The sequence below is a fragment of the Solea solea genome, chromosome 13, assembly GCF_958295425.1.
Source record: "Solea solea chromosome 13, fSolSol10.1, whole genome shotgun sequence".
NCBI classification, from domain to species: domain Eukaryota; kingdom Metazoa; phylum Chordata; class Actinopteri; order Pleuronectiformes; family Soleidae; genus Solea; species Solea solea.
This window is the reverse complement of record NC_081146.1, coordinates 10826156-10852166: the sequence shown is the minus strand read 5'-3', so window position 1 is coordinate 10852166 and position 26011 is coordinate 10826156. Positions and strand designations below refer to the sequence as shown.

Here is a 26011-nt window from a genome sequence, read left to right as displayed (position 1 = left end):
TAACTACTCACCAACTACAACCAAAAAAATCTCAAATAAACCGTCTGGCATTAAAACTAACCGCTTTGCTGCTGCGTGCTTTCAGATAATGGTTCAGAGGATATAACAGTCGTTGGGGACAGACTCGTCTTTATCAGTGCTGTGAGTATTTGAGATGGAGACCTGCCACATTTGTCATTCCCAACACTTTATTTGGCAGATCTCTCTATATGTGGCCACTGTGAAGGTAAATATTATAACCTTTAATAATGTTTTTATTGTATCAATGTAAGAATTTTTTCTCCATTGATGAAACCAAAGTGGTTCATCGATACAAAGATTAAAGATATTACTCTTCAGGAGTTTTTCTCTACTATTTTTAATGTGGACCCTTTGGAATTTCCTTTTTTTGTGCATTCATTTGACATAAACTGTGGTGTTTGTTCTTTATCTAAGTCATGAATATTAACATACACAATATATTTTCATTAAACATTCACAACGCTCGACTAATAGTAATACATTTTATTGGACCTTTCTTGACACTCAAGGTCACCTTACATATAATACAAACACATAAGTTAAAACAATAAAAAGTGGACGGTGCAGTGTGGTCATTGGGAGTATGCCCAGGACTTCAACAATTCAGTGGAGTGGAGTTTTAGCATAGCTGTTGTCTTATCAATGAAATTAGTTAGGAGGTGTGGTTGAGAATTATTTAGACTGATAAAAACACTCCAACATTTTCAGTTTGCTCCTCAAAAGAAGCATTCACTGATGATGCCAGGTGGTTAATCATCCCTGCGTAAAACAGTCAAGACACTGAATTAAGCACATACATGAAACACTTTGAAATAAGGGCTATAATACAATAACATTTGTAAAAAAAAAACAAAAACAAGCTGTTGCTGTTTCGCTTTGTATCACAAAAGCTAATTCTTTAAAGCTACAGTACGCAGGATAATATATATATATACATATATACATATGGATGTGTTTCTAAAAAAATATATATATATATACTGTATATATATATATATATACTTTTTGCCCAATATTATGATATCTGTTTGAACTTGGGGAGAAGGTTCAAACTCTGTTTGGCATTGTTTGGCTTCCATCCATGCCAACACAACAGTGAATTTATGTTGTTTTGCACAAACAAGCTAAAATATGAAAATATGGAAAAGAAAATACATGTTGGAGACATTTCTGGAAATTTCTTTAACTAAATTGTTCATTTCTCTTACATCACAGATGTATTCAGTTGCATACACAAGTAGTCTGATTTTATGGATTCATGGATTTTTACTTTATTGCTGTTACACTGATGCTCATTTCAGAAGGTGGATCACTATTCAAATCTTTTTAATCACAGTCGGTTATCGCCCCTTGAACAGTATTCATGATGCATCCGTTTTACAAGGAGACAGTCTACAGTAAAACAATGTCATACTAGAAATACCAAGTAAAAGGGCAAAACCAAGTCATAGACACAAACAGTAATCATAAATAAAATCCTGAGTCTGCCCTGCTAGGAAACTGTTTGACAGCCCAGCCTTGATTTGCATAAATTGATATAAAGCAATTTCCTTAATTCTTGACAGTTTTAGTATGATTTTAAAAACAACTACCCCTTTCCTCTAACTGCCTCCACAGTGTTTGTAAATTTGAAGAACCATTTCGAAAGGAAGATTTAACCCTTTTCATCCTGGTCTGTTAACACATTTTCATTTACCTTGAGTATTTTAAACCTAGTCTCTCCTCCGTCAGGATGCTGCACACTTTGTTCTTCTGCAGCATCTTTGACAGGCACAGTGACGACAATGCCGCCATTTTCTGACTCGGATGCACCGCTGTCCTTGCTCTTCAAGTTATCTGTCCTCGTGAATTCTGCTCTTGTGCTCTTTTGCTTCCTTTGATCCGCTTTGTTCTCGCCGGCCTGTGGGTTCTTGAACAGGTCAAAGACACTGGTTATGTTCTTCTGTCCAGGTGAATGATCCAGGGTCAGGATGTCCAAGTCGTTGCAACTCTGAGAGCGATTTATTTTGTCAACAGGCTTTTTATGTTTTGCCATGATGCCAATCTCTTTGATGACGGTGCTGTAGTCGCCGTCCTCCTGCTCAGACAGGAAGTTGAAGATGTCAATAACGGACTGCTTGATATTAGGAAATTCCTTGTTTCCTCCTTCTTGTAGGGGCTGCTCATCATTTAACTGTCTGTGTCTGTGTCTCCTTTTCCTAAACACTTCGTGAGCTTTCACTACCATGTGGACATTCCAGCTGAAGAAAAGAGACAGCCAGGCCAGACCCATGTAGATCCATATCTCTGCAAATACTCTGTACAGAGGGGGGTATTCCATGTTGGGATTTACACCTGGAATGGAAGTAGAAGCACTGTTATGACTTTCATAACAAAGAACCAGACAAATTGTGCCAAAAAACAACAACATTATGTATAGATCAGGCATGTCCAAAGATTTTGTACGGCTCTCGGTTTTATAATGTATTATTAATGGAAATCTATACGTATCCTAGCGGTAGCAAATTTAAATTTAATTTGCAGCCAGGGTTTCGTCTACACACTTCTCGTTAGCTAAAAAGCGTTGTGTATAGAGTCGGTGGGCGGGCTTAACATAATGACGACAGAGTTGCGACCGCGTGTAGTCCCTGACGGTCTCTGCTACATGTAATGCATGTAAATACAACTAACATACTGTACATCGGTGATGCTGCGGTGAATATTAGCTCTCGGAGTATAGGCTCACGAGCTCGTTTATCTGAAACGACCTGTCGTGGTTTCTACTGCGGAGGCTTCCTTGTTCTTTTCGTCCATCCATCTCCAGTACACTGGCAAATCACGTTCACGACTCAGTAAAAGGGTGAAGGTTTCTCTACCGCCACGCCAACATGCAGTAATCTCTTAGCAATACTTTGGGGTTTCTTCTGTTTTTTTTGAATGTACAAACACGCCCGCAAGTCTCATATTCTTTGCGCAAAAACGGCAGTCATTGGGCTCCATTACCATAACATTTGTTGGCTTAAAGGAATCTCTCCATCAAACTTTTCCACAACACACCATACGTGGAACACTTGTCCATAGACTCTTTTCCATCGCTCTGACTACGTCACCTTCTTCATTGCTCTGATTGATTGTAGCGCTATCCTATTGCGTGCAGAGGGAATTTGAAAGACAACCGTTGATTCGGCCCCTCAGATTGAGCCCTGCCAAGTGTGTGTGCCCAGACCAAACAGACAGACTCATGTCACCCCCATTAGCTCGGCTGGTAAGGAGTTGCGTTTTGAAACTAGAGTCCTGAGTTTGCAACCCAGCTGTGACAGGCAGTTCCAGTATGATATCTGACTCCAGATGTAAAAGAAAGGCAGATTTGTTTTTTTTCATTTGTTCACTCCTACGTGGCTTAGATTTCATTACATTGCCATTTCAAAAATGATAATTGTCGCAATGAAATTAAAATATTATAAAACAGTGCCTTTGTATGTAACATTTACTGTTAAAAAAAGGTATGAAGGGAGCATTGGCCCCCAGGAATCTTAACATTATCAAACCTGGTATGCCCGCTGGTATGGATGAAAAACACCATGAATAAACCTACCTGCCACATAATCCCCAAAACCAACCGTTGTGAGAGTGATGAAAGAAAAGTAGATGCCTTCCAGGTAACTCCATCCTTCCAGAGACATGAAAACAAACGGGGGGATCACTAGGTGCACAAACAGCCCCCATAAAAGGAACAAAGCCGTGCAGATGAATTGGACCTTTTTCTGTCAGAAAGAAGAAAGGAAACACAAACACCAAAATATGTAGGTGGGATTACAACTTCATGTTTGAAAACTTTGCCATTTAAACACAGCATTCAGTCTTTTCTTACCACTGAAATATTTCTACGGAGCAGAACCTGGGACAGACGCTTAGCCCTGTCCCCAAAGAATGATCCCAGTTCACTAATCCATACCAGACACAGTGGGATCCCACACAGACCATACAGGATGCAGAACACACGGCCACCTTTAGTCTTTGGGGCAACGTTTCCATAACCTGTGGATGACGAGAGAACAGCACCAACAGATTTACATTATCTAATGACCTAAATGATTGAACTAATATTATTCAATTAGTGCTGTTGTTTCACGTGTTAATAAAATCAATTGGTGCCAAATACAGCAGCTCTTACAAACCTATGGTGGTGACAATGGTGGCAGCAAAAATGACAGAGTTGGCCCAGTCCCAGGAGTTGTGATATTTGTCACCAGTGATGGTCACACCTTCACCCGCAGCCTCCGACACGATCTGATGGGTAAACACAGTGAGTCCACGTCCACGTGATTTTTACGCTGTTTTTCACCCATTTTTTTTTTCCTCTCTAGATTGGCCCCCTCTTGATCAGACGACACTATCTGCACCAGGGATCGGCAAGTAAATGCGGTCGAGTCAAGGGCCAATTCTTTTGTAAGCTATCAAATATTGGGCCAAAATATCATGTTCATTTGAAGATAAGCAAATAATTTAAGATCAGATTTGTTAAATCATCTGCTGGGCCAGACACTGATGCTGGCGGGCCAGTTTTGGCCCATCGGCCACCAATTGCTCGCCCCTGATCTAGAGGGCTAGGAATAATAAAAAAAACAACTAGGGCCCCCCAAACAGCATCTTGCATAGGGCCCCCACAAAGCTAGAAACGGCCCTGCATGTAGACACACCTGGACACACCTTATGCAAACATGCAGTCTTTTGACGATGTACCTTGTGGTATGAAGGTCTGGAGAAATACACACACACACCCACTCGCGCCTATGGCGCACTGCTGCTCGTGCGTGTCGATTAAAAAATTAGAAATGCTTCAAACTTTCTCGTGCGCTGTACAGTGAGGAACCATTGAGCTGCTTCATTGTCACCTGATCCACCTCAGCAGAAGTAGAAACGCTCGTGGCAGTTTGTTCCTGATCAGGAAAAACAAGTCCTGAAGTGTCCTGACGCGTAAAGGCGACCTGAACCGACTTCCAGTTTTAAACTATAGAAGCGCGACATTGTAGTGTAGAATCCAATGAACAATGTTATGAACAATAAAATACACTATAGTCTATAGTTTAACGCTGTAGTCTAGATTTTTAGTTTATTACTTTCAACTTTGATGCGGGCTCTGGTGGCTCAATCTATTTTATGCATCAATACAAATCTAACTTTTTTTTAACAGCTACAGTGTTAGAAGGTCATAATATAGATATATATAAAAAAACGAAAAACAGGTGGGGATCATACCTCCAGGATCTCATCCAGATCCTCTTTGGTCAAGCAGGAAAACTTGTTTAATAAGTTTTCTCTCTGGAGGATGTATTTGTCTCTGGCGGACATCCAGTTTGGCTCCTCGAGAATCTGGAATATCGCGGCGCCGATCGACAGGTAGAAAATGACACATGAAGTTAAAAGTGGGCCCTTATCAGCCATATTAAAGTCATAACTTCAGTCTGAACGACGACGAGTGGCTCATGTTCATTACACGGGACAAAAATGCTTAATTCCCACCCGCTCTTGTTGCCTTCCTGCTAAAACAGTGCAACACTGCTCTCTGTGGAGACACTCGTGCTTTGTCGAATCGAAGGCACGTCCCATTCAAAGGTCATCCTTTGAATGTATATTTAAATATGAAATATCAGTATTGTTTAAATATGACAAAACCTGCATTGAATCATCCTTTCCAAATGTAAAATTGCCCAAAAATAACATTTTTCTTTTTAACTTTTTTGTGTCAGAGTTATAGCATTAACCAGTAAATAAAGCAAAAATGTATTCATGGGCTGTGTATAAATGTTTACATTATTAGCATATTAAAGCTTTAAATTATACAATTATATCCCCCAAACAATTAGGAATTATGAATTTTCCTTATATGTGATCAAATATTTCAGACTTTTCTGCAGAGGTTAATTTCCTACTGACAAGCAATCTAACTCAAAAATAAGTGTGAGTAGATTATTGTAGCAAACAACAGGGGACACCATCTTCAGTGGGGCAAAGTAGGTGTGTGTGAGTGTCGGTGATGACAGTTACTCTTATCTGCACCCAGAAGGCTGGAGTTAAGTGTGTGGAGTGTTTGGGTGTATACTGGCTGTTTTGTATGATAACATGGGTCTGTGATAGGATCCTTTTTCTTTCTTTCTTTCTTTCTTTCTTTCTTTCTTTCTTTCTTTTGACCAGTGCAGTAGACCCTAAATCATGATGCCATGGCCTTTGTTATATTATGTACTCCACTAAAATCCTTAATCTTAAAGGCACAGTGTGTAGGATTTAGCAGCATCTACTGGTGGAGTTGCATGTTGCAGCTGAATGTCTCTCACCTCACCTTTCCCTAGATATGGGATAGGCAGAGTTTAAAATATATAAATCCATGAACATTAAATTTTAATGTATCATAGATGAACTATGTCACATGTCTGCTCAAAAATGAAGAAGTTGTGACGTGCAGCACCTCGGTGACATTAACTTTTTCACTTTCCCTTTTGTTAGACAGCAGTGGGTCGGCAACTTCTGTGTGACCTGGACTTTGGTGTGGGAGAGAAAAGCGTTTACAAAGTGACACCAGTTAGAAAAGGCTGTAAGATATAGACTGCAAATTCAGCAGCCATAGGTTTTATTATGTGAGCCTTTTGTTTATTCTCCTATAAATATCATGATATTCAGGCCGCCTGGATTTATGTTGATTTTATGGCTGTAGATTTGTAAAAAAAAATGTTCAATGAGTGAGTGATTCTGCCCCTTTCTGACCCCTTTTCCAAGATAACCTTCACTTTTCATATCTGGCAGTTATCCAACCATTTAGGAACTACGGAACAGAGACGCTGACGACATGCTGGTGAATCTTGTCTGTGTTTGGAAGGTTGTTCCGTGGAAGTCCTGAGGGCTATTACTCTACTTTCCGGTATCCATCCGTCTTCTACCGCTTTATCCTCCACATGAGGGTCACGGTTTGATGACGTCATCACATTGACACAGCGGAGGAACACAGCTGTATTCCAAAAAAGAATCAACATTTCAATCAACCTTTTCAAAAACTGATTGAGATCTCTCCCACCCGGCTCTACGGCTCTAGCTCCCAGGGCCGATGGACTTAACAGCGGGGTGCTTTGCAGGCGGAGAGGGGGGCGTCACCTCCACTCCTGGGTACACACCCACACTGGACTCGCCCACTGCCACACTCTGAACATCTAACCCCCCCAGCGCGGTGACCCCTGGCCCCTGGCTAAGTGGCTAAAAGATGGCAGCCAAGCGAGTGCCTGTTTGTCCCGCTGGTTCTCCATGACTGCTTGGTGAGATAAGTGGTGACACAAGTTGGGTTTCCATTAAAAGGTATCTTAAACAAAGGTGTTTTACACACATTTTCATTCCTTTGGTAAAAGCTGAACTGTCACTTTAAGTCGTCCCCCTCCTGTGTTGAGGAAGCTATGGTCCTAACCAGCCCTGACCAGCAGGAGGCACACGTTTACACCTGTCTCACCTGTGTGTGGTAAACACACCCGCAGTGACGTGAAACAACCACAAGTCAGGCTCGTTCTTGCCTCTAGCTTGTCAGTCATTTGAAAGCAGGAGCTCTCCGTGAGTTTTGAAGTACAGTACTGCCTCCACCTCAGATCCCCACCCTGCACTACTTTACTGCTGCGTCACTGTGGCTGCGTCATCGGTCTCTCCGTGGAAACCTGCTCAATAGTCGCCAAGTTGCTCAGGAGGGAAACACCGGGTTGGAATCATGTCTCCGACCTGACGTGTGGAGGCAGAGGAGACAGAGGAGACAGAGGAGACAGCTACCTGCTCAGGTATGATGACTCACTCCGTGTGTTTAGGTCTGTGTTCTTCTCTACGTTTCCTCACCGCGGCGGGTTATTCACAGTTGACCGCGCCGCATTTAGAAGAGGGATTATGTCAAAGACGACGAGGTCGCGCTTCATTTGTGCTGTAGCTGTAACATGAACTCATAAACTACTGTAGTTTCTCACTACATGATAAAACAGGGAGTCAGAAATGTTTGTGGTGATGTTGTTTTCATGACATCAGAGACTCTGAGCCCCCAACACTTCACAGACCAGATAATGGTCAACATATTAAGCCTTATCTCAAATAAACAGCAAGGAAATGTGTTTAGAAAATGACAGACTTTTTGCTGCACTGTAGAAACCTGACAGGAAGCGTGAGGTAAACCTTGTTTTTGTTTTTTTTTTGCTGTTTTTAAATGGAAACAAATGAGAGTTTAACAAAACAGGACAAAGCAACAACCAGAATCAAGGGCTGCTGGACCAGGGTGTGCACAGACATTTGTAGGGGCAGGGGCTCAAGTAAAACAAGGCCCCCCCCATCTCATAAATATTGTGCAAGATTAAATAAAAAATTACTGCTGCCTCGCATTAATTAAAAGTCAAATTCAATTTGACACTTTGAAGATGGAATGAAAATATGAAATTAGAGAAAATGTCCGGTCAGTGGGCAAAAGGCCACCTGAAGTCGATCTGTGCACATCCATGTTATAGACATTAGCAGTATAGTTCCCCAGAGCTGCTTCTTAGCATTCCAGTGACAGAGTATTCTGCAAATACCTCAGCGGTTACAACTGGAAAATCTGCTATTGGTATATCATGTACCTGTGACCCTGTCCCCTAATATACTTGTGCGTCTTGGGGTCATTACATAAAGTGGAAAAATCGCAAACACTCTAAAAAAGTGAATTTTTCTCTTTGACATTTCCAATCAGGAATTATGAGAATGACACTGGCGTCCGTGTTTTTCTCTGGCTCACTGGTTTTGTATTTCTAAATAATAGTGTCTTTTAAGTCTGTCTGGGCACGGTGTATTTACTATGCCTTACACAATAATGAACAAATAATCAATCACTTAATCATAAGCCCATCCTACGCAGTTATCTCAGTTATCTCATACAGAATGACTTGGCTTTTGGGTTTAATAATAAATAAATAAATACGTCTTTGAGTCTGTGTACTGCCATATGTGTGATTAAACTCTGTTATGTTGCAGACAGAGGTGGAAAGAGTACTGAAATATTATATTCTACTCTACGAGTAAAAGTACCACTGTTTAGATAACATTTTACTTAAGTACAAGTAAAAGTACTGGTCTAAACATGTACTGTAAGTTAAAGTAGAAAAGTTAAAAGTTTACTTCTTTTTTTTTTTTAACCAGGTTGGGGTTCTTTCTTGTGTCATACAAAAGGGACAAGGGGACACAAATCTCACATTAATTCTTTGGCAAAACTTTCAAATAAAATATGAAAACAAATAATGTATCAGTCAAAGTGGGTCAAATGTCACAAATGCTTTAACTTTCTCACTCACTCAGGGACCTTAATTAGTTCTGTCCTTTTTTTTAAAATTCAGACCAACATTGTTTTACTCAGTAATGGATGTGTTTTAAAAAGTAGCAAAGTACAAGTACAAATTTAAAAAAATACAGTACACAAAAAACCTTGTTAGTTACAGGAACGTGAGTAAATGTAATTCATCACTTTCCACCTCTGGTAATATTTGATTGCACTGACTGGCTCTCTCTCTCTCTCTCTCCCTGTGACCTGGTCACGCTGCCTGGATCTCCTACATGGACTTCTACGTGGACATTATGTGAGTATCAACATATCTTTTGAGCTGCATGTGTACAAAAGCCCTTTGCTCTGTGGTTACAATGATCCCACTGAACCTTTGCATACAGTCAGTGTTTTGCACTTGCATTTGTATACGGCACATACAGAGAAACCGTTACTTTATCAAAACTACAACAATATGAGTTCATAGAGTTCAATTTTCGATTTTTGAAACGTGTCTTTGGTTTAAGTTAATACAGAGACTAATTGATATCATTTATTGGTTATTTCTGTTTAATGTCTGTTTCATTTAACTGAACCAAACGAGTGTGTCGTATTCTGTTGTATAATTTGGTTGTCGTCATAGATTGGTGGGATTATAATGTTCAGGGAATGAAAGAGACGCAGACAGGCTGCTGAGCGAGAGAGTGTGCAGCTGAATTTGTGTCGCACATTTTTTTTGTTGACGGCCTCCACGTCAGATTAGTTTTGGGAGGGGTTGTGACCATGTCATACTCAGGCATCTGGTCGCAAACACGTCTTTATCTCTCATGAACACATGTTCCCTGCATGCATACCGGCTTGGTGTTAAACTTAGACTAAGATTGGTGGGGATTCCTTTTCTGTGTGGACTAAGGTTTTGTACTTTCACCACCATATTTCTTCTTTTTTGTGTAGTTAAATTGTTCCACTTGAATTGTGTTTTTGAATGCGTGTCAACCAGGATTAAATTAGAAGTGTGATTGTAGTGCATTGATTTTTTTTTTTAAAGAGCGATACACTGTCCAAGGTGAATTCATTTACCAATTTCTCCACCAGGTGGCAGTGTAAACTAAGGCAATCTGGCCATCTCCACTAGTTAATCAAACACAATATAGCATGCTCTTCGGTGGCCTAGAATGAACGCTACAATTTGTTCAGTGTGCTGTGAAGCCGAGGGCATGGAGCAGTGTCTTTTTTGAAATCACACATGATGTGCAACTGTGTGCATTTTCAGTCCGTACCTTCACTTTGCATTAACTGTGGATGCAACAACCTGTCCTGTTTTGATAGATAGCACAGGAAAATAACATAGGCTGTATGTAAAGAGAGAGATATGAAATTAGACCACTGCCATGTCAGTGTTTGAATGTTCACATATTATGATACTGGCTGTCAATCGCATTGGTGTCAACTCGTGCCGTGTTCATCATCTGTTTTTGTCATGTACTAAATTGACACCGTGTTCTTTTGAAGAAGAGCTGATTCTAGCGATCAAGACCATGAACTAAATGTTATAAATCATTTTCCGACAGACTTCCATTTAAATTAGGGCTGAACGACCCTGAATAAATGTCTGCAATTGCGATATGATTCATGATATCAGAGAGAATGATAATTTTTACATGATTATTCTTGTTTTCATTAAAAAAAGACATTTTAAGTGATTACTGTCTGATATGTGTGCAGATCTGTGAGAAACAAAGATGGAAGTTCAGCCTGTAGAATAAGATGTGTATAGGTTAAGACAATAATTAATCTAAAATGATATTTTGACAACTGCACTAGGCTGTTTTGATTAATTGTTCAGCCCTAATTCAAACTGAGTCCTCTTTGCATCACTTTTAAAACTGTTAGACTAATGTCAATTTGTATACACGGTCTATAGAAGAAACAACATGTTGTATCATTTAAAGTCTTTAGGTTTTGAGAGAATGCAAACAAAAATATCAGAGGCACCGTGTACTGGCAGAAAGGGGCAGAAACACTGGAACATTCCTGGTTCATCAATTCTTCATAACATAATGGCGCACCATGAATATTGATGCCCTGGGACCATCTTTTCTTATAGTGCTCTTGAGAGCTCAGATCCTGAGCACAAATAAAACGCATGCATGCAACTATGCACACCATCACATGCACTCAAAATCCAAATTTAAAGCACAGTTTTGAAGCTGCACATGTGTTACTACACAAGACACTGCATCCGTACCCAGATGTAGTGGTATGGGACGTGATGTAATCACAGTCATGAAGATGTTCTGGACTAACAGAACCCAGTGCACTCAGCAGGAGCAAAGCCCTGCAGTGTGTGCATGGTTGTGCGAGAGTGACTGGGGAAGCACAAAGTGGGTGTCAGTGTTTACCGTGTGAGTGAGTTGTCTCTGAGTCTGTGGTTCCAGTCTGTCGTTGTCTCCAGGGAGTGACTGTGGCTCTCTGAGTGCTGCTTCTCTTCTGCTCCCCTCCCCTCTCCTGGGTCCAGCTCAACACCTGCTCCTTGCAGTAGTAGGCACAGGGCAGGGCAGGGGTTCCTAAGCAACTGGAGGCAAAGTACTACCACATAGTCTTTGTTTGTCTCCCTTGCTCTTCCTCTGTCTCTCCTATCCCACTCATTCCCTGTGAAACTAAAGGCAAAAGGGAAACGGCAACAGCACAAACGAATGCCCATCCAGAAGTGGGACTCTTCCTGTTTCCCCCTCTGCATTTTACTTTTTAGTAAATGTTTAACACCACTGGTCTGAAAGCTCTGTGGTGCTGCTGCTTATTCACCGCACTTTGACCACAGTCTGAAGAAAAAAAAATGCCACTAGCGACCGTTCACGTGTTTCGCTGTCCTTTCCTATCATTCGGCATCTCTCGTTTTTCTTGTTGACTGCTTTGGACTTTCTTTCTTTTTTAAAAAAAACAAACAAATTAAATCATCGGATTCGGGGAGTAACCTTTAAACTGGTAAGACTTTTGTTTTTTTTAAATGAATGAATAGCAGATCATATGTCCAGAAGAGACACATGACACCAGTGTGCGTGCCACACAAACTTGTGTCTGTGAGACAAAGGTGATGGTGCCTTACCCCATGTGTGAGAGAATAATGAACCCCCCGTACTTCCCCCTTCTCCCTGTGAGCACTAATGGGGTCAGGCAGATGGGTGGAGACCACGCCGGGGTCCATTAAGGCAGCTCGTGTCTATGTATGTGTATGTGATTAGACGCACATGTCCGTGCTATGTTTTTTTATTTTATTTTTTTATCCAATATTCGATAAGCTGTTACTTTTCTGGGACATACCGTCAGCTGATTCTTCTTGAGCCTTTTCTCTCTCTCTCTTAACTCTCGACACCCTCATACTGTGCACGTGAATGTTGGTGCTTGAAGAAGAGTAGGACTCACAGGAATATTTACTCTGGCCTCCCTCCCTCCTCCCTGTGGACATTGTACTATGTTAATGATTGCACTCCCTCTCCTTCCTCCATGCATGCTGGACGTTGTCGTTTCTAACACGGTGAAAACTTCTGAATTAAAAGAGAATACTTAATGCAAATAATATGATCATGCAAATATGTGCTGGTATTAAAAGCAATCGGCTCATTAGTCTGCCATAAGCTTTATAACTAGCAATAGCTTCCGAGCACGTCATCAAATGGAGGAAAAACAGAAACCTGCAAAAACAAAACTTTTATGGGGGACCCACTTTTTAAAGAAGACAAACCATGCATGTATGCATATACACTTCCTGACTAGTTTATCTTACGTTCCTGTAACACCTCCTATTACTTTGATTTCAATCCAACTTTATTTATAAAGCACTTTGAAAACAACAACAGCGGAAGCAAAGTGCTGCACATCAGAGATAAATAAAACAATTAAAATGTAAAACCACAATATTTATAGTATAGACCTAAGAACAAACAATACAACATACAATACAATACTGAAGCAAAACTAAAACAACACAAATAAACAAGTCATACAGTAAAACTATAAAAAAAGGGTAAAAAACCAACAGATATGGTTAATAAATTAACCCCAACTTAACTTCACGCATGTTATTCTGCAAATGTGTCGCCTGTTTTTTTTTGTTTTTGTTTTACTCTCAGCACTTTTGGGAAGAAATTATGAGATTTTGGTGTTAATCCAGATAGGGATGCAGGATTTATCTCTAATTTTAACCTTTGGAGATAGGGGAGTGCACTCTCTGTGCTTTATTTATTCCCCATTATATGTCATTTCTTTTAATGTTTAAATAGAGCTCTTTCTCAGTGCTCCTTCCTTTCTTGAACAGAGCAGCAGGAGGAGGATGTATAGTGTCATGGTGCAGATTTAAGACAGTTGGGTTTACTCTTGTAGGCAGGAACACTCGGCGTCGTCTTGTGGACACGCGGTGGTGGTGATGAAGGCTCTGGCCCTCTGCTTGTTTCTCAGTTGGTCAACTCCAGTCCGACCCCGAGTGCGTGGCTCCGCCCCTTTACGAGCATCGGACACCGTCGGCACAACAAAGCATGTGTGGCTCCGCTACATTGTCTCTGCTCTGAACGTGCGGAATATAATATATAAATAAATATATAGGATTTTGTCGGATTTCCTGCCGTTTGCTTCCCCACTGATGCTAATCCTAGAGTAGGTAAGATGAATTTCAAGGTTTGTGCTCCCCCTCCCTCGCGCTGGTTGGTGAGTTAGTGTTTGTTTGTTTTTGTTGAACATTCGGCGCCATTTTCGTACACAGATTGTTTAAATACCCTGGCACGTTGGCCCGACGCAGCCCACCACTGTTCGGCAGTTTGATAAGAATTGAAAAAAGAGAGAGATAAAATAAAGGCGTTATCTGTGCGCAAATGTAAAGGTTAATTAAATCTCAAAGCGTGTACTTATTGTTGTTAGAATAGTAGCAGTAAACAGCGTCCGTATATGAATTAAAGTGGTTCCTGTTCACCGAGGCAGTGATGTGTTCACCTTACCTTATATTAGAGGAAATTAATATAAGTTAAAGGCAAGTTATCATATATTCAACTTTGAAATATTAGAAAAACTCTCACAAATTGCATGTTTTTGTCCATGATGCGTTTGTAATTAGTTAGTGTTTTTTATTATTATTATTATTATTGTTGTTGTTTTTAGGCATGTAATTCCAAAGATGCTGATGAATACACATTTTCAGCATCATTGCTTCACTGTATCAGCTTATCTCCAAACGAAGAACAGTATAAGAGCTTCAGGACATTTAAAAAACAAAAAAATAACCAAAAAAAGTGGCACATGTTGTACCCTAAAATATGACTACACGTGTTATCATGTTATTCGTCTCCTCCCTGTGAGGTTTGTTATGACTGTTTTCAAGAATGTGACTGCTGAGATGTTCATGCTGTTTCAGAAAAGGCTCTGCTTTTCTTTTTTTCTTCTATTTTCTGCTTGACATGACTTGCTTTTAAGCCAAAGTGGAGCATGAAGCGGGTTAAAAATATCCATCTTTTAGCTGGAGGGCGATGTATGTGGACGTGTGTCTGCCTCTGTGCAAGCACATGCCTCCACGAGAAACTCATCCAATAAGCCTCATCTCCATTGATGATACTGCTGGATATATATAGTCAGATAATCTTTCATGAAGCGCTGCAGATATGACGTAGGAAGGATGAGAGCGAGAGAGCGGGAGAGGCAGCGTTAATGCACTCGGGGCTGGCAAGTGCTCATATAAGCAACCGAAGTAAACAGAGAGGTTATAAAATGGCAAAGAGACTACATGTACATGTGCATGTGCTTTGTGTCATCTCCACTGCTGCTGAATCAGCATTGATGTGAACTCAGAGGTGCAGTGAAGTGAAGCTGAGCTTGTTTTTGGCTCTTCTGTGTGAGAGTGAGGTCACTGAGGTCCCAGAAGAGCCTGCTGGTGTTAATCCTCTTTTGGGAGTTATGCATTCATGCACTTAGACTACTAACTGCTCTGATGTGTGAGAATTAAGTAGGTAACAGACTCCACAACTGATTCCTATGTACAGTTAGTCTTTGGATTTGACTCTAACGTTTTTTACGGCCACACAATTGAGGGAAAATATCTAAGTTTCCTGACAGATGTTGCAATTCCATTTTGATTTGCAATGTATGTTTTCAGTTCAGTTCTTTCAGTTCAGTATTAATTGCAATATATTGAAAACTTAATGGATCATTACCACACATTACTTTCAAAACAGTAACTTCTAACTTTAACTATGTATATTGTAAGATGCGTACTGTTTCTATATGTATAAGTTACATTTGTATTTTGCATAGAAGATGGAATCCTCCTTCAGATTTTGTGAAAGAAGTACTTCTTTCATAATGTGCAGTGGTCCACAGATATACTGTTCCTTCCAATGTGCCGTGGCTGAGGTAATGGTTCAAATGGATTCAGAGATGCTTTCAGGGTGACCACAGTAAATCAATCAGGCTACTTCATTCTTTTCCCATGTTGGTTCATGTTACAGCACCAGGCTCACAGACCATCTGTGTGTATTGATTAGTTTAGGATTGAGTTTGGTTTAGGCTTACTCTGTGAGCTACCCTCAAATAAACCTTTGCAGTCCCCCCCCAGTTCACACAATAGAGATGTCATGAAATCAGTCCTGTAGTCTTTTATCCAAAGTTGGATCACTTTTTAAAATTCACACCAGTTGTGTTTCCTGATTTTCAGGAATGCTTGCTGTGGATTTTAGAAGTATAGTGTGCACATGTTTGAGATGTTGCTGGGCAGACGTACGTGCGTGTGTGAGTTCATGTTAGTGTGTACATTGGCATGGCTGTCTGTGTTTACTTATAAAGGTTAATGCAAGCCACCATGCGCTCAGAGGGCCGATACGTTGGCCATCATCACTTAATTTGTGCTGCCAGGTAGGCAGAGCCCAACAGGAAACCATGAATCAGCACTGCTGATCGCCACTATCCTTCTGCCAGCTCTTCCCTCTCTCTCCCCTGCACACACACACACACAGATCCACACACACTTAGAGAGTCAGAAATGGAAAGACGGAACCAAAATGGGGAAGGCAGAGAGATAGATACTGTTGGCGCGTAGATACATGGAGATAATCTTACTTGGTCACTCGGGGGCTGATTAACTCTAAACTCCTTCTAATTCCTTAAGCCTTCTCTCCAGTACCCAGGAAACACGCTTCCTTTATCTCCACTTATTTCTACAAGGTGAGGTTATTTTTAGAAGTTTTGGGTGTTGTCAGTTGTGTCATGCCAGAATTCACACAAAACAAGTGAAATCTTCCTCTGCTTTCTTAAGACTGTAAATTTGCCACCTTGTGTTAATGGCTATGTGCACATGCATGCACATGTGCATATGCATATATGCATATGCATGTTGAGAACAGAAATAGATATGAGCTTGTTTCTAAAGGCTAACTAATGAGTCCCTGCATCATCAGCACATGTAGCTATTTATATAAAATACCTCCTCTTCCTCGTCTCCATAATCTGCTCCATTCAGCTTCTTTCATCACACACACACACACACACACACACACACACACAGACACTGACTCAATAACAAACCCGCTGTAGCAGCATCACTGACAGATAATATGAAGTTTTTGGTATGTATTCCAACTCCTGAAAGTGACATTTAACTTTAATAGGGGTTTTGAGTGAGACATGGCATTTGGAATCAGCACCAATTCAACACTTTTTACATAATTTAAACAGGAGTCGTTAATAAATTGCAGCTCACACTGATGGTGTTCCTTAAACTTAAGAAAAGGAAGATTTAGGTCGTTTTCACACCTAATAGTCCACTAGACTAGGTATGGTTGGGGACTCTGTTGAATTGGGGGTTGCAACATTCAGCCGGTCTGAGATTGCTTTCACACTGCACTTTATTGAAATGAAGCAAACATTTTGAATAGAGTATTCCCCTCCTTGCCTGAGGCGGCGCTGCATCAAGTATTACTGAAGGAGAAGACGAGACAAACGAAGAACAAGAAAAGTCATTCATCTGTTGGTTAATGCAGGTTAACTTCTGTTGAGCAAAACATGGAGCTGCATCAAATCCATCGGTCTTGTTTTTTTTATTTTGTTTTTTGTGATCATACTACACATATATATGCTCCAACACACTGTATTGTGTTTACCCAAAATTCCCTGCATTGTAATACGCCTCCCCAAACAAACCAAACTTTCCATCAAACAAACTAGGGTTTGATTAAGAAGGGCTGGTGGGAATTTTATTATTAATTTACTTTAATTAAATTTTAAAAAAATAAAATAATACAATTTAAATTGAATTTCTAAGTGTTTGAGTATTTAAATCAAAAATCTAATAAAAACATTTTTTTAAAAGGGCTGGTGTGAATGCACCCTTAAATTTTCCCCCAACACACACTCCTCTCCATGAGAAAATTAAAAGGTCTCATTCTTTTTTTCCCCAAGTGAAATTCAATGAGTCACATCAAAGCTGTAAAGATTTCAAATGATCTTCCTGAGGGAATATTTACTTTAATCAAAGGTCATATTAACTTTAAATCAGACCCTGATTTAACTCCAGCCGTGGTGTTTGCACCTGATCCAGCAGCTCTTTGTGAGCTCGCTCTTGCTAGAGGGTGGCCTACTTCATCTATAATTTAGCTCATTAGACACACTAATTATGTAGTATAGAAGGTTTTTTTTTTACTGTACAGCAATATTTCATCTAATTATCTCCACACAGAAGAAGAAATGTGGTTCTCTGAGAGAGTGATGCTATATTGAGAGATCCTGGTGGTATGGTGGCCGACACTATCTCAATCAGTCATGAGACAGGTTAGTGTTGCTCAGCTGGCTGATAGCAGAGATGTTAGATGGCAAACACAAAATGGAGGAGGCAGCAGACACAAGCTCAGCTGTTCCATTAGAAGCATGTCTGTTTCCTGACAATCAGAATTGAGATGACAGAGCATTAAAAGACCCAGAGGAGCTAGGGAGCATTGGTGCATACCAGTGTGTGTTGTGACCTAGGGAATAGGCCTGTCGGGGGTGGGTAGGTGATGGGGGGGGGGGTCTTCTGGGGGGAAGGGTAGGCTGGATTAGTAATAATGTGCACCACAGTTATTGGTCACTGGACACAAACAATGGGAGGGTGAAAGAGGATTTGATGTGTGTGCTTACCCCTGCTCCTCCTCCTCCTCCTCCTCCTGCTGTCCTGTACTGCCACTGGGAAGTGCATGGTATAGAGGGCGAGGCCAACTGCGCCCCTTTGGGCGGCCCTGTACATCTGGAAGATTGGCCTGCCCTCCTGTCTTGCTCTCCCCCTCCCCCCACACTCCACACAAGGCAGGGTGGGGCTTGAACTACAGATGGAAGAGGAAAGCACAGCCACATTAGTCACAAACGTCTTTCCTCATTAAAGTTAAAGGACTGACGGTGATGGTAGCCACAGCAACTGATCTCACTTAAAAGAGGTGTGTGCATTTGTGTGATTGCATAACACCTGCAGTGTATTTCAGACTTGGGTGTGATTTAAACGGCTGGTTGCAAGTTTCTAAATGTATATCGGATTGCCGCCACACTACTGACTCTAAGTTGTAAAGTCATTCCTTGGACACTGACTTTGAATCACATCACTGAATAGTATGTCATTTAGAGCATTGCAAGTATTAGTGCACTCATGTAAAATATTTTTTTTGAATTGATAATGACATGAAATGAAGAAAATCCAATGACGTATTGGTTGATTTTCATTCATTCATGAAGCACAAACCTAACAAACATTTTCAATGAAATGTCAATATGCTGATCTTAGATATTTCTGCCGTGGTTAACTTTATATATCATTTATTGTTTCGCAAATGTGTTAAGAAGAAGTACAAAATAGGAATTTCTGTTTTTGAATGATCAGGCCAATTATGGATGACTTAAGCTTCTAAATTGCATCGGTGCATACATTTTAGAGGCCCTCTATTGTTATTGGAGCACAGCCCACTCCTTCATTTTTATTTCATTGTCTCAGTTTTAATGAAATGGCTGCCTCTCAAATGCCATTTCGTTGACAAATTTTGGGTGAATTTATGCTGTACATCATCCTGTCACTGAGGTGTGTGTGTGTGTGTGTGTATGTAGATGCCCAAGTTGATGGGTATGTGCGAGATAATGAGGCAGGCATGCTTATTTGGTATGGATGACCCGGGCGATGCTAATGGGCAGCTCCAGAGCAAAATGCCTCCTTTGTGTCACTGAGATTTAATGAGTCTGTGGTGGGCAGTGTTGTGTGCCTGCCCTCAGATTTCCATGTCGACGCAGACACTCATCAACACAGACAGGCTATTGTTTGATGAAGTGAGGTTTGTGTATGTGTGCTTGTGTTAGGATATAATATGTGATGCTTCATGTTTTACAGCACAAAACAACACAATGAAGCAGAAATGTGAATGAATTACTTATATACATTTCAAATGATAAATTGCTCTCGATTGAGGTCTTAGCTGAAATTATAATATTGAGTGGGAATAATGAGGCATGCATGCAGATTACCCTATTTGCATGATTAATGACCACAGTTTTAGGGCATCCTTGCAATTTATTGAGAAAAACAATCAAAATAAGTGTAGTTTTTTGTAGTATCAGATTGTTGCCTGTTCTAACAAATGTTCTGTATTAATCTGCTGATTCTCTTAATTAATACATTCAGATATACGAAGATGAAAAATTATTCAAGTTCTCAAATGTCAAATTCAGTTAAATAAACCGTACTTAAGCGCTTCATTATTGTTTCTATTGAAGTTGTTTATCAGAGTCAAATGAACATTTTTACTTTTCATTTCATTTTTAAAGTATTGATTTGATGGTTGCATTTTTTCACCATTCACAGCAAAGTGAAACGTAACGTTTTCTACACAGAGGCTAATAGTCCACTGCTCCTAATCTTGTTTGTTGTGTTCTAAGTATAGCCGCGCTGTGCAGCATCACACTCTGTCCAGCACCGTGACCTTTCTCTACCTCTGACTCGTTTCTTGTCTCCTTCCTAGTGGCTACCATGACAACAGAGGCAAGTGCAGTGAGTGAGGCAGACACTGAGGGCAAGCAGAAGGCCAGTGGAACAGAGCCAGAACCTGAACCAGAGAACAAGCAGAAGCCAGAGGCAGCAGCTTCCGAACCAGAGGAGGAGCAATCGAGCAGCAAGAAGGCCCAAGAGCAGGGCTCTGAGCCTGGGCCTGCTGACAGCGCCACGTCCCCTGAGGAAGAACAGCTGAAGCCTCGTACCCGGACCTCTGCTGGAAAAGGCCTGTCTCGCCTCTTCTCGTCTATCCTCAAACGGCGCTCACAGTGCTCCGAGGGAGAAGGGTTTGAGGCAGAGAAATCTAAGGAGGAAAAGACTGATAAAGAGGAAAAAGCTGACACGGAAAAGGAGGAGAAGGTGGAAGAGGTGAAAAGTGAAGAGAAGGAGGCTAAAGCAGAGGAGGAAAAGCCTGAGGTGAAAGAAGTGAATAAGAAGGAGGAAAAGGAACAAAAAGAGGAGAAAAAGGAGGTGGAAAAAGTTGAGAAGAAGGGCAGTAAAAAGAAAAAGAAAGAGGCCAAGAAGAAAGTGGAGGAAAAGAATGAGGAGAAAGTAAAAAATGATGAGGTAACAAATGAAGAAAAACACGTGAAAAAAGAGGAGCAGACAAAGGAGAAAACACAGAACAGCCCCGAGAAAAGTGAGGGGAAATCTGAAACTAAAGAAGAAAAGAAGCAGACTGGTGAGGGTAAAGAAAAGGAGGCAGCTGTCGGAAAGAAAGAGGAGGAAAGAATTGACAAGAAGGTGACAAAGAAAAAAGAAAAGGAAGAAAAGGTAAAGAAGAAGGAAGAGGGAAAAGCCAAGCGGAAAGCCGAAGAGGAAGAAAGGGCAAAGAAGAGAGAGGAAGAGAAAGGAAAGAAGAAAGAAGAAGAAAAGGCGAGAGAGGCTGAAAAGGCAAAGAAGAAGGAGGAGGAAAAAGCCAAAAAGAAAGAGGAGGAAAAAGTGAAGGAGGAGAAGACAAAGAAAAAGGAAGAGGAGAAACCAAAAGAGGAATCAAAAAGGGAAGATGAGGAGAAGGTGACAGAAGAGGCAAAGAAAAAAGAGGAGAAAGAGGAGGAGGAAGAAAAAGAGGAAAGGGAGGAAAGGGAGGAGGAAAAGCCAACGAAACAAGAAGAAAAGGGGAAGAAAAAAGAGAAGGGGAAGAACAAAGGAAAGAAGGAGGGGAAAGAACCAAGTGAGGAACAGGTGAAGGCCCCAATTGCTGCTCCAGAACCTGAGCTCAAAACGGAGCCGGATATTGAACAGGCTCCCGATCAGCACTCGATAAGCAGCGCAGAGACACAGGTGAGTGTGACTCAGACAGATTTGACTCTTCACTGAAGAGATCGAGAACCTGGAGAATATGATTATGTGTTTTCTAAAGATACACTGGAGAAACAGAGCTTTCTTTACACATACTGCCGATTTGATAGCATTAGACGAACACACATTTTCTTAAAAAGTGCTTGGTTGTGCAGCTTGGTCTAAACTGATTCATGCTGCTTTGAACTGCTTGGAGTTCACATCAACGGCAGTATGGTGCTGTATATGCACATTGTTGTTTTTCATTACAGTGCTGTCATTAGTGTTATTAAATAGCTCATTTTCATCTGCATTTATCCTGTGTTGACCTGTGTTATCAGCCAGTTCAAGAGGAACAAAAGGAAAAGGCTGTGATAAAGGAGGAACCCGAAGTCGTGGAAGAAGTGAAGGAGGACAACGCAGAAGAAAAGGAGGAAGAACCAGCAGTGCAGGAGAAGGAAGATAAGGGAGAGGAAAGGAAGGAGAAGGAGGAACCACTGAAAGAAAAGAAAACGGAGAAGAAGAGAGAAGAGGCTAAAGTCTCCAAACGCCAGAAAACCATGCAGTGCAAAGTCACCTTACTGGACGACACTCAGTTTGAGTGTGAGCTTGATGTAAGAGACCTTACTTGTAATATGTTCTCAAGTGTCTCTGTGGGTAATGGCTCTCTTTAAATGTTGGAATGACTAAAGATTATCTTACTCCCTCTGTGTGTCTGCCTGTGTCTCTCTATTGTTTAGAAACATGCTAAAGGTCAGGAACTTTTGACAAAGGTGTGTGACCACATCAACCTGGTGGAGAAAGACTACTTTGGCCTGGCTAACTGGGAAACACCAACCAGTAAGGTATGCTGTGTTTTTGTCTCTCTTGTAGTTGTCTGTTGCACAGATACTGATCAGAAACTGGTTGTGAGCAGTGGGTTTATTCTGGTCCTTGATTTTCTGCAGACATGGTTGGAACCCACAAAAGAGATCCGAAAACATGTACCAGGTGCTGTGTATGAGTTCACATTCAGTGTGAAGTTCTACCCTCCTGATCCAGCACAGCTTACGGAAGACCTTACCAGGTGAGTGAGTCTATATTTAAAGGAATATCTTTTTTGTGTGAATTTGTGTCTATTTAGGAGATGAATGAGAAGATGGGTACTACTCGTAAGTCTGTCAGGCACTGTTCAGACCTCGGGGAACTCTGTGATTTTCATCTCAATTTAGTCTGTCCACGCTGGTATTACAAGGGATCAAATAGGATTTGTGTGTTGAGATGCAACCAACCTGTGTGGCATACCCACATTTGTGATGTGGCTTTCAAACACAGATGCAGGAAAAACAGAGGTGCATCATCCTACATTTTCAAGTAATTGTCCTGTCAAGTTGTAATGCAGAACTCTTTTAGCAATCAAGAAAAACTCAAACAACGAGGGAGTTGTGATTACAGCTGGTGTTGCTAGGTGTTCTTAATGTTATGAATGATGAAAAAGTCAATTAGAAATCTGATTTTGAACAGTCAGAGCATTCAGAATGAAATGCATCTCTAGAAATCTGATTTGAATCTCATTCCAAACCACCTCCAATCTGATTTAAAAAAAAATCTGTGGGGTTTTCTGTTCAGACTTTCTAAACACACCTAGAAATATATAAAAATAGGAATTTTATCTGGCAGTCTTGTCTCCTTCTATTTAAATGTAAAAAGAAAAATCTGCCTTGTTTGTGAATCTGTTTAAAAAGTGAACAGTAAACTAGTTCTATGTCCCTGGAGATTTGTGTTCCTGCAAAGTTGTAAAAAAGTTGTATTATCTCCATAAAACACATTTTTGCGCCTCTCATGTTTTTGTCAGGTATCTACTTTGTCTCCAGCTGAGGAAGGACATCATGCGCAGCATTCTTCCATGTTCCTTCGTCACACTATCCTTGCTGGGTTCCTACACGGTTCAGTCAGAGCTTGGGGAGTATGACCCGGAGCTCCATGGAGAAGACTATCTGAAGGATCTGAGCCTGGCCCCGGGACAAAGCAAAGAGTTGGAGGACAAAGTGATGGAGCTTCACCGCACATACAGGTAAACAAAAGTGATTCTTATGGCGAGTTTCCGTTGTAACATGTCTCATAACCATGTTTAACCAAGTACTGTACTTAAACTGTTCTTCACATAATCCAGACAATGAAAGACAGCTTTTAAAAGACTATGTTCTGTTTGCTAACTAGGTCAATGAGTCCTGCTCAGGCAGACATATTGTATCTTGAAAATGCCAAGAAACTCGCCATGTATGGAGTTGACCTGCACCAAGCCAAGGTAAGCTGTTTCTTCAACTATGTAATCTGCTTTTACATTAGGACTTGATATGGGTCAATTAGTGGTGCAACCTTTTAGGTAAATAGTAAAATGTTGAAGTGCCCAGTTCAGTATGCACTGACTTTCATCTTTGAAGTACATGTTTCTATTTTTACATTACATGAGGAGATTTTAATTGCAAAATTAATGTCAGTCAGTTGCCTTTCAGAAAAAAAACAGATTTCAAACTCCCTGAACTCAAAGTGCAGACCTCATAGTGTGAGAAAGTATGCCCCCTGGTGACCATTTACTGCAAATGCATTGCAGTAAAGTCTTTCCCTCCGTTTTCTTTTTCATGCAGGATCTGGATGGTGTTGACATTACACTGGGGGTTTGCGCTGGTGGTCTGATGGTTTACAAGGACAAGCTGAGGATCAACCGTTTCCCTTGGCCCAAAGTGCTCAAGATTTCTTACAAACGCAGCAGCTTCTTTATCAAAATCCGACCATCTGAGGTAAAATCTGGAATCACATTTCCAACATTTCAAGTTGGAATGGTGTGATGATTTTGTTTCTACATTTTGCTCTACATAAACTATTGAACTTATATTATTTATATGTACAATATTAGTTTTAAATTTATAATCCCATTGTTGTATTTAACTGTTAACAGCCAGGATTATACCTTTTAATGAGTAATCTTTAATCTTGAATCTTTTCAAATTAAAACATAATCTTTTATATGGCAGTTAATATGTTAATTATTTGTCTCAAACATCACATTCAATACTAACAGTACCCTTTTTCACCCACAGCAAGAACAGTATGAAAGCACAATTGGCTTCAAACTGCCCAACTACAAAGCCTCAAAAAAGCTGTGGAAAGTTTGTGTTGAACACCATACCTTCTTCAGGTAAGAGCAGGCAAATATTTCTTTTTTTTAAAATAAAATGAAAAAAGAAAACCCAAGTAAGACAAAAGTGTCAGAAAAGGAGTGAGTTGAAGTAGGACTTGTTTGTCCCGACCCCTTTCTTGCTTCTGTTTTATTTACTAAATGGCTATCTTTAGACCCAAATAAATATATATATGCTTGTATAAAGCATAAGTTATATAAAAAAAATCTCAGATTTATTTACAACTCTGTGTTAAAATAAAGAACAGTGAATGCACAAACAAAAGAGACAAAAAAAAAACTTGTATCCCATCCTTATTCATGTACTTCACAGACTCAAGGGAAACTGAGGTTGGGAAGCACAATTTTTCAAAAATGCTACCCCTATTCTAGTAATACACAGCTAAATGCAAATCAGTGAAGTATCCTTTAAATTGTTAACTTCCCTGCTCCACCTCCTCATGACACAAAACATTTTTCAATCTCAAAATCAAAACAAAACAAAATCTTTTCCTCAGGGTTTCAACAGTGGAACCCCCCCCCTCGTCACGTCGCTTCCTGGGCTTGGGCTCCAAGTTCCGGTTCAGTGGACGCACTCAGGCCCAGACCCGCCAGGCAAGCTCCATGATCGATCGCCCAGCCCCTCGCTTCACACGCTCTGCAAGCAAGAGGCTGTCCCGTAATCTAGATGGAGGTAAGTGTGCAAACAGTTCTGGTATTATTGTATCCCACGTGTCTCTCCATAAAAGACTTGTGTCACTATGTCAGCTGGAGATGACACTCTCCAGATTCTGCAGCAACACTCTGCATCAACCAGGTCTGAGACTGATGACTGGTGGTCAATGCTCTTGTCCGACAAACCTCAGCCTTCTCCTGAATTCCCAGGTACCTGTGCGGACGTGTACCAGCACAGCATTTGTTTCATTCTTGCTCATCGCATCAGTTAACATGCCCGTCTTTTGGATCATTCGCTTACACGCTTGTAAATCTTTGAGGCATTACCTTGCAGCCTTGGCACAGACGGTTAAGTTGTCAGGTAGGTGACGTTTTCTGACATGCAGATAACAACACCCACTTTGTACTTTCCCTGGCATGATCCCAGGGTAAATTTTGTCACTCAGCTCTCTGAAAGTGGGAAAAAAAGACATTTCTTGACATGCTCAGCTGCACACTGGCACTTCCAGTCTTGATGCTATTGTTCCTCTTTTGGGAATTGTCAAAATTGCTGCTTGTGTGTTGC

The 26011-nt window shown here is 40.7% G+C and overlaps 2 protein-coding genes across 17 annotated transcripts in view; one reads left to right on the top strand and one right to left on the bottom strand.

The window, feature by feature from the left end:
- Window positions 1-489: 489 nt before the first annotated feature.
- Window positions 490-5690, bottom strand: LOC131471232 (potassium channel subfamily K member 5-like). Its single transcript, XM_058647672.1, has 5 exons — window positions 5260-5690; window positions 4179-4290; window positions 3872-4038; window positions 3596-3764; window positions 490-2355 (listed from the first exon to the last, which is right to left on the bottom strand). The coding sequence occupies exons 1-5, from the start codon at window positions 5443-5445 to the stop codon at window positions 1676-1678; spliced, it is 1314 nt and encodes a 437-aa protein (XP_058503655.1). The 5' UTR covers window positions 5446-5690; the 3' UTR covers window positions 490-1675.
- A 2086-nt stretch (window positions 5691-7776) lies between these two features.
- The window catches only part of LOC131471230 (uncharacterized), a 35093-nt gene continuing 16858 nt past the window's right edge, over window positions 7777-26011 (top strand). For 4 of the 16 annotated variants that reach the window (XM_058647655.1, XM_058647662.1, XM_058647654.1 and 1 more), the window contains exons 1-11: window positions 13705-13951; window positions 20305-21617; window positions 21956-22228; window positions 22355-22459; window positions 22562-22680; window positions 23449-23667; window positions 23814-23901; window positions 24242-24394; window positions 24695-24792; window positions 25290-25465; window positions 25540-25656. In XM_058647655.1, coding sequence (XP_058503638.1) covers window position 13951; window positions 20305-21617; window positions 21956-22228; window positions 22355-22459; window positions 22562-22680; window positions 23449-23667; window positions 23814-23901; window positions 24242-24394; window positions 24695-24792; window positions 25290-25465; window positions 25540-25656 — 2662 coding nt within the window. In that variant the 5' untranslated portion in view covers window positions 13705-13950. Of the gene's footprint in view, window positions 7809-9594; window positions 9618-12071; window positions 12287-13704; window positions 13973-20304; window positions 21618-21955; window positions 22229-22354; window positions 22460-22561; window positions 22681-23448; window positions 23668-23813; window positions 23902-24241; window positions 24395-24694; window positions 24793-25289; window positions 25466-25539; window positions 25657-26011 lie in introns of those variants that run through there. The other 12 variants (XM_058647663.1, XM_058647664.1, XM_058647660.1 and 9 more) reach the window with 10 other exon arrangements.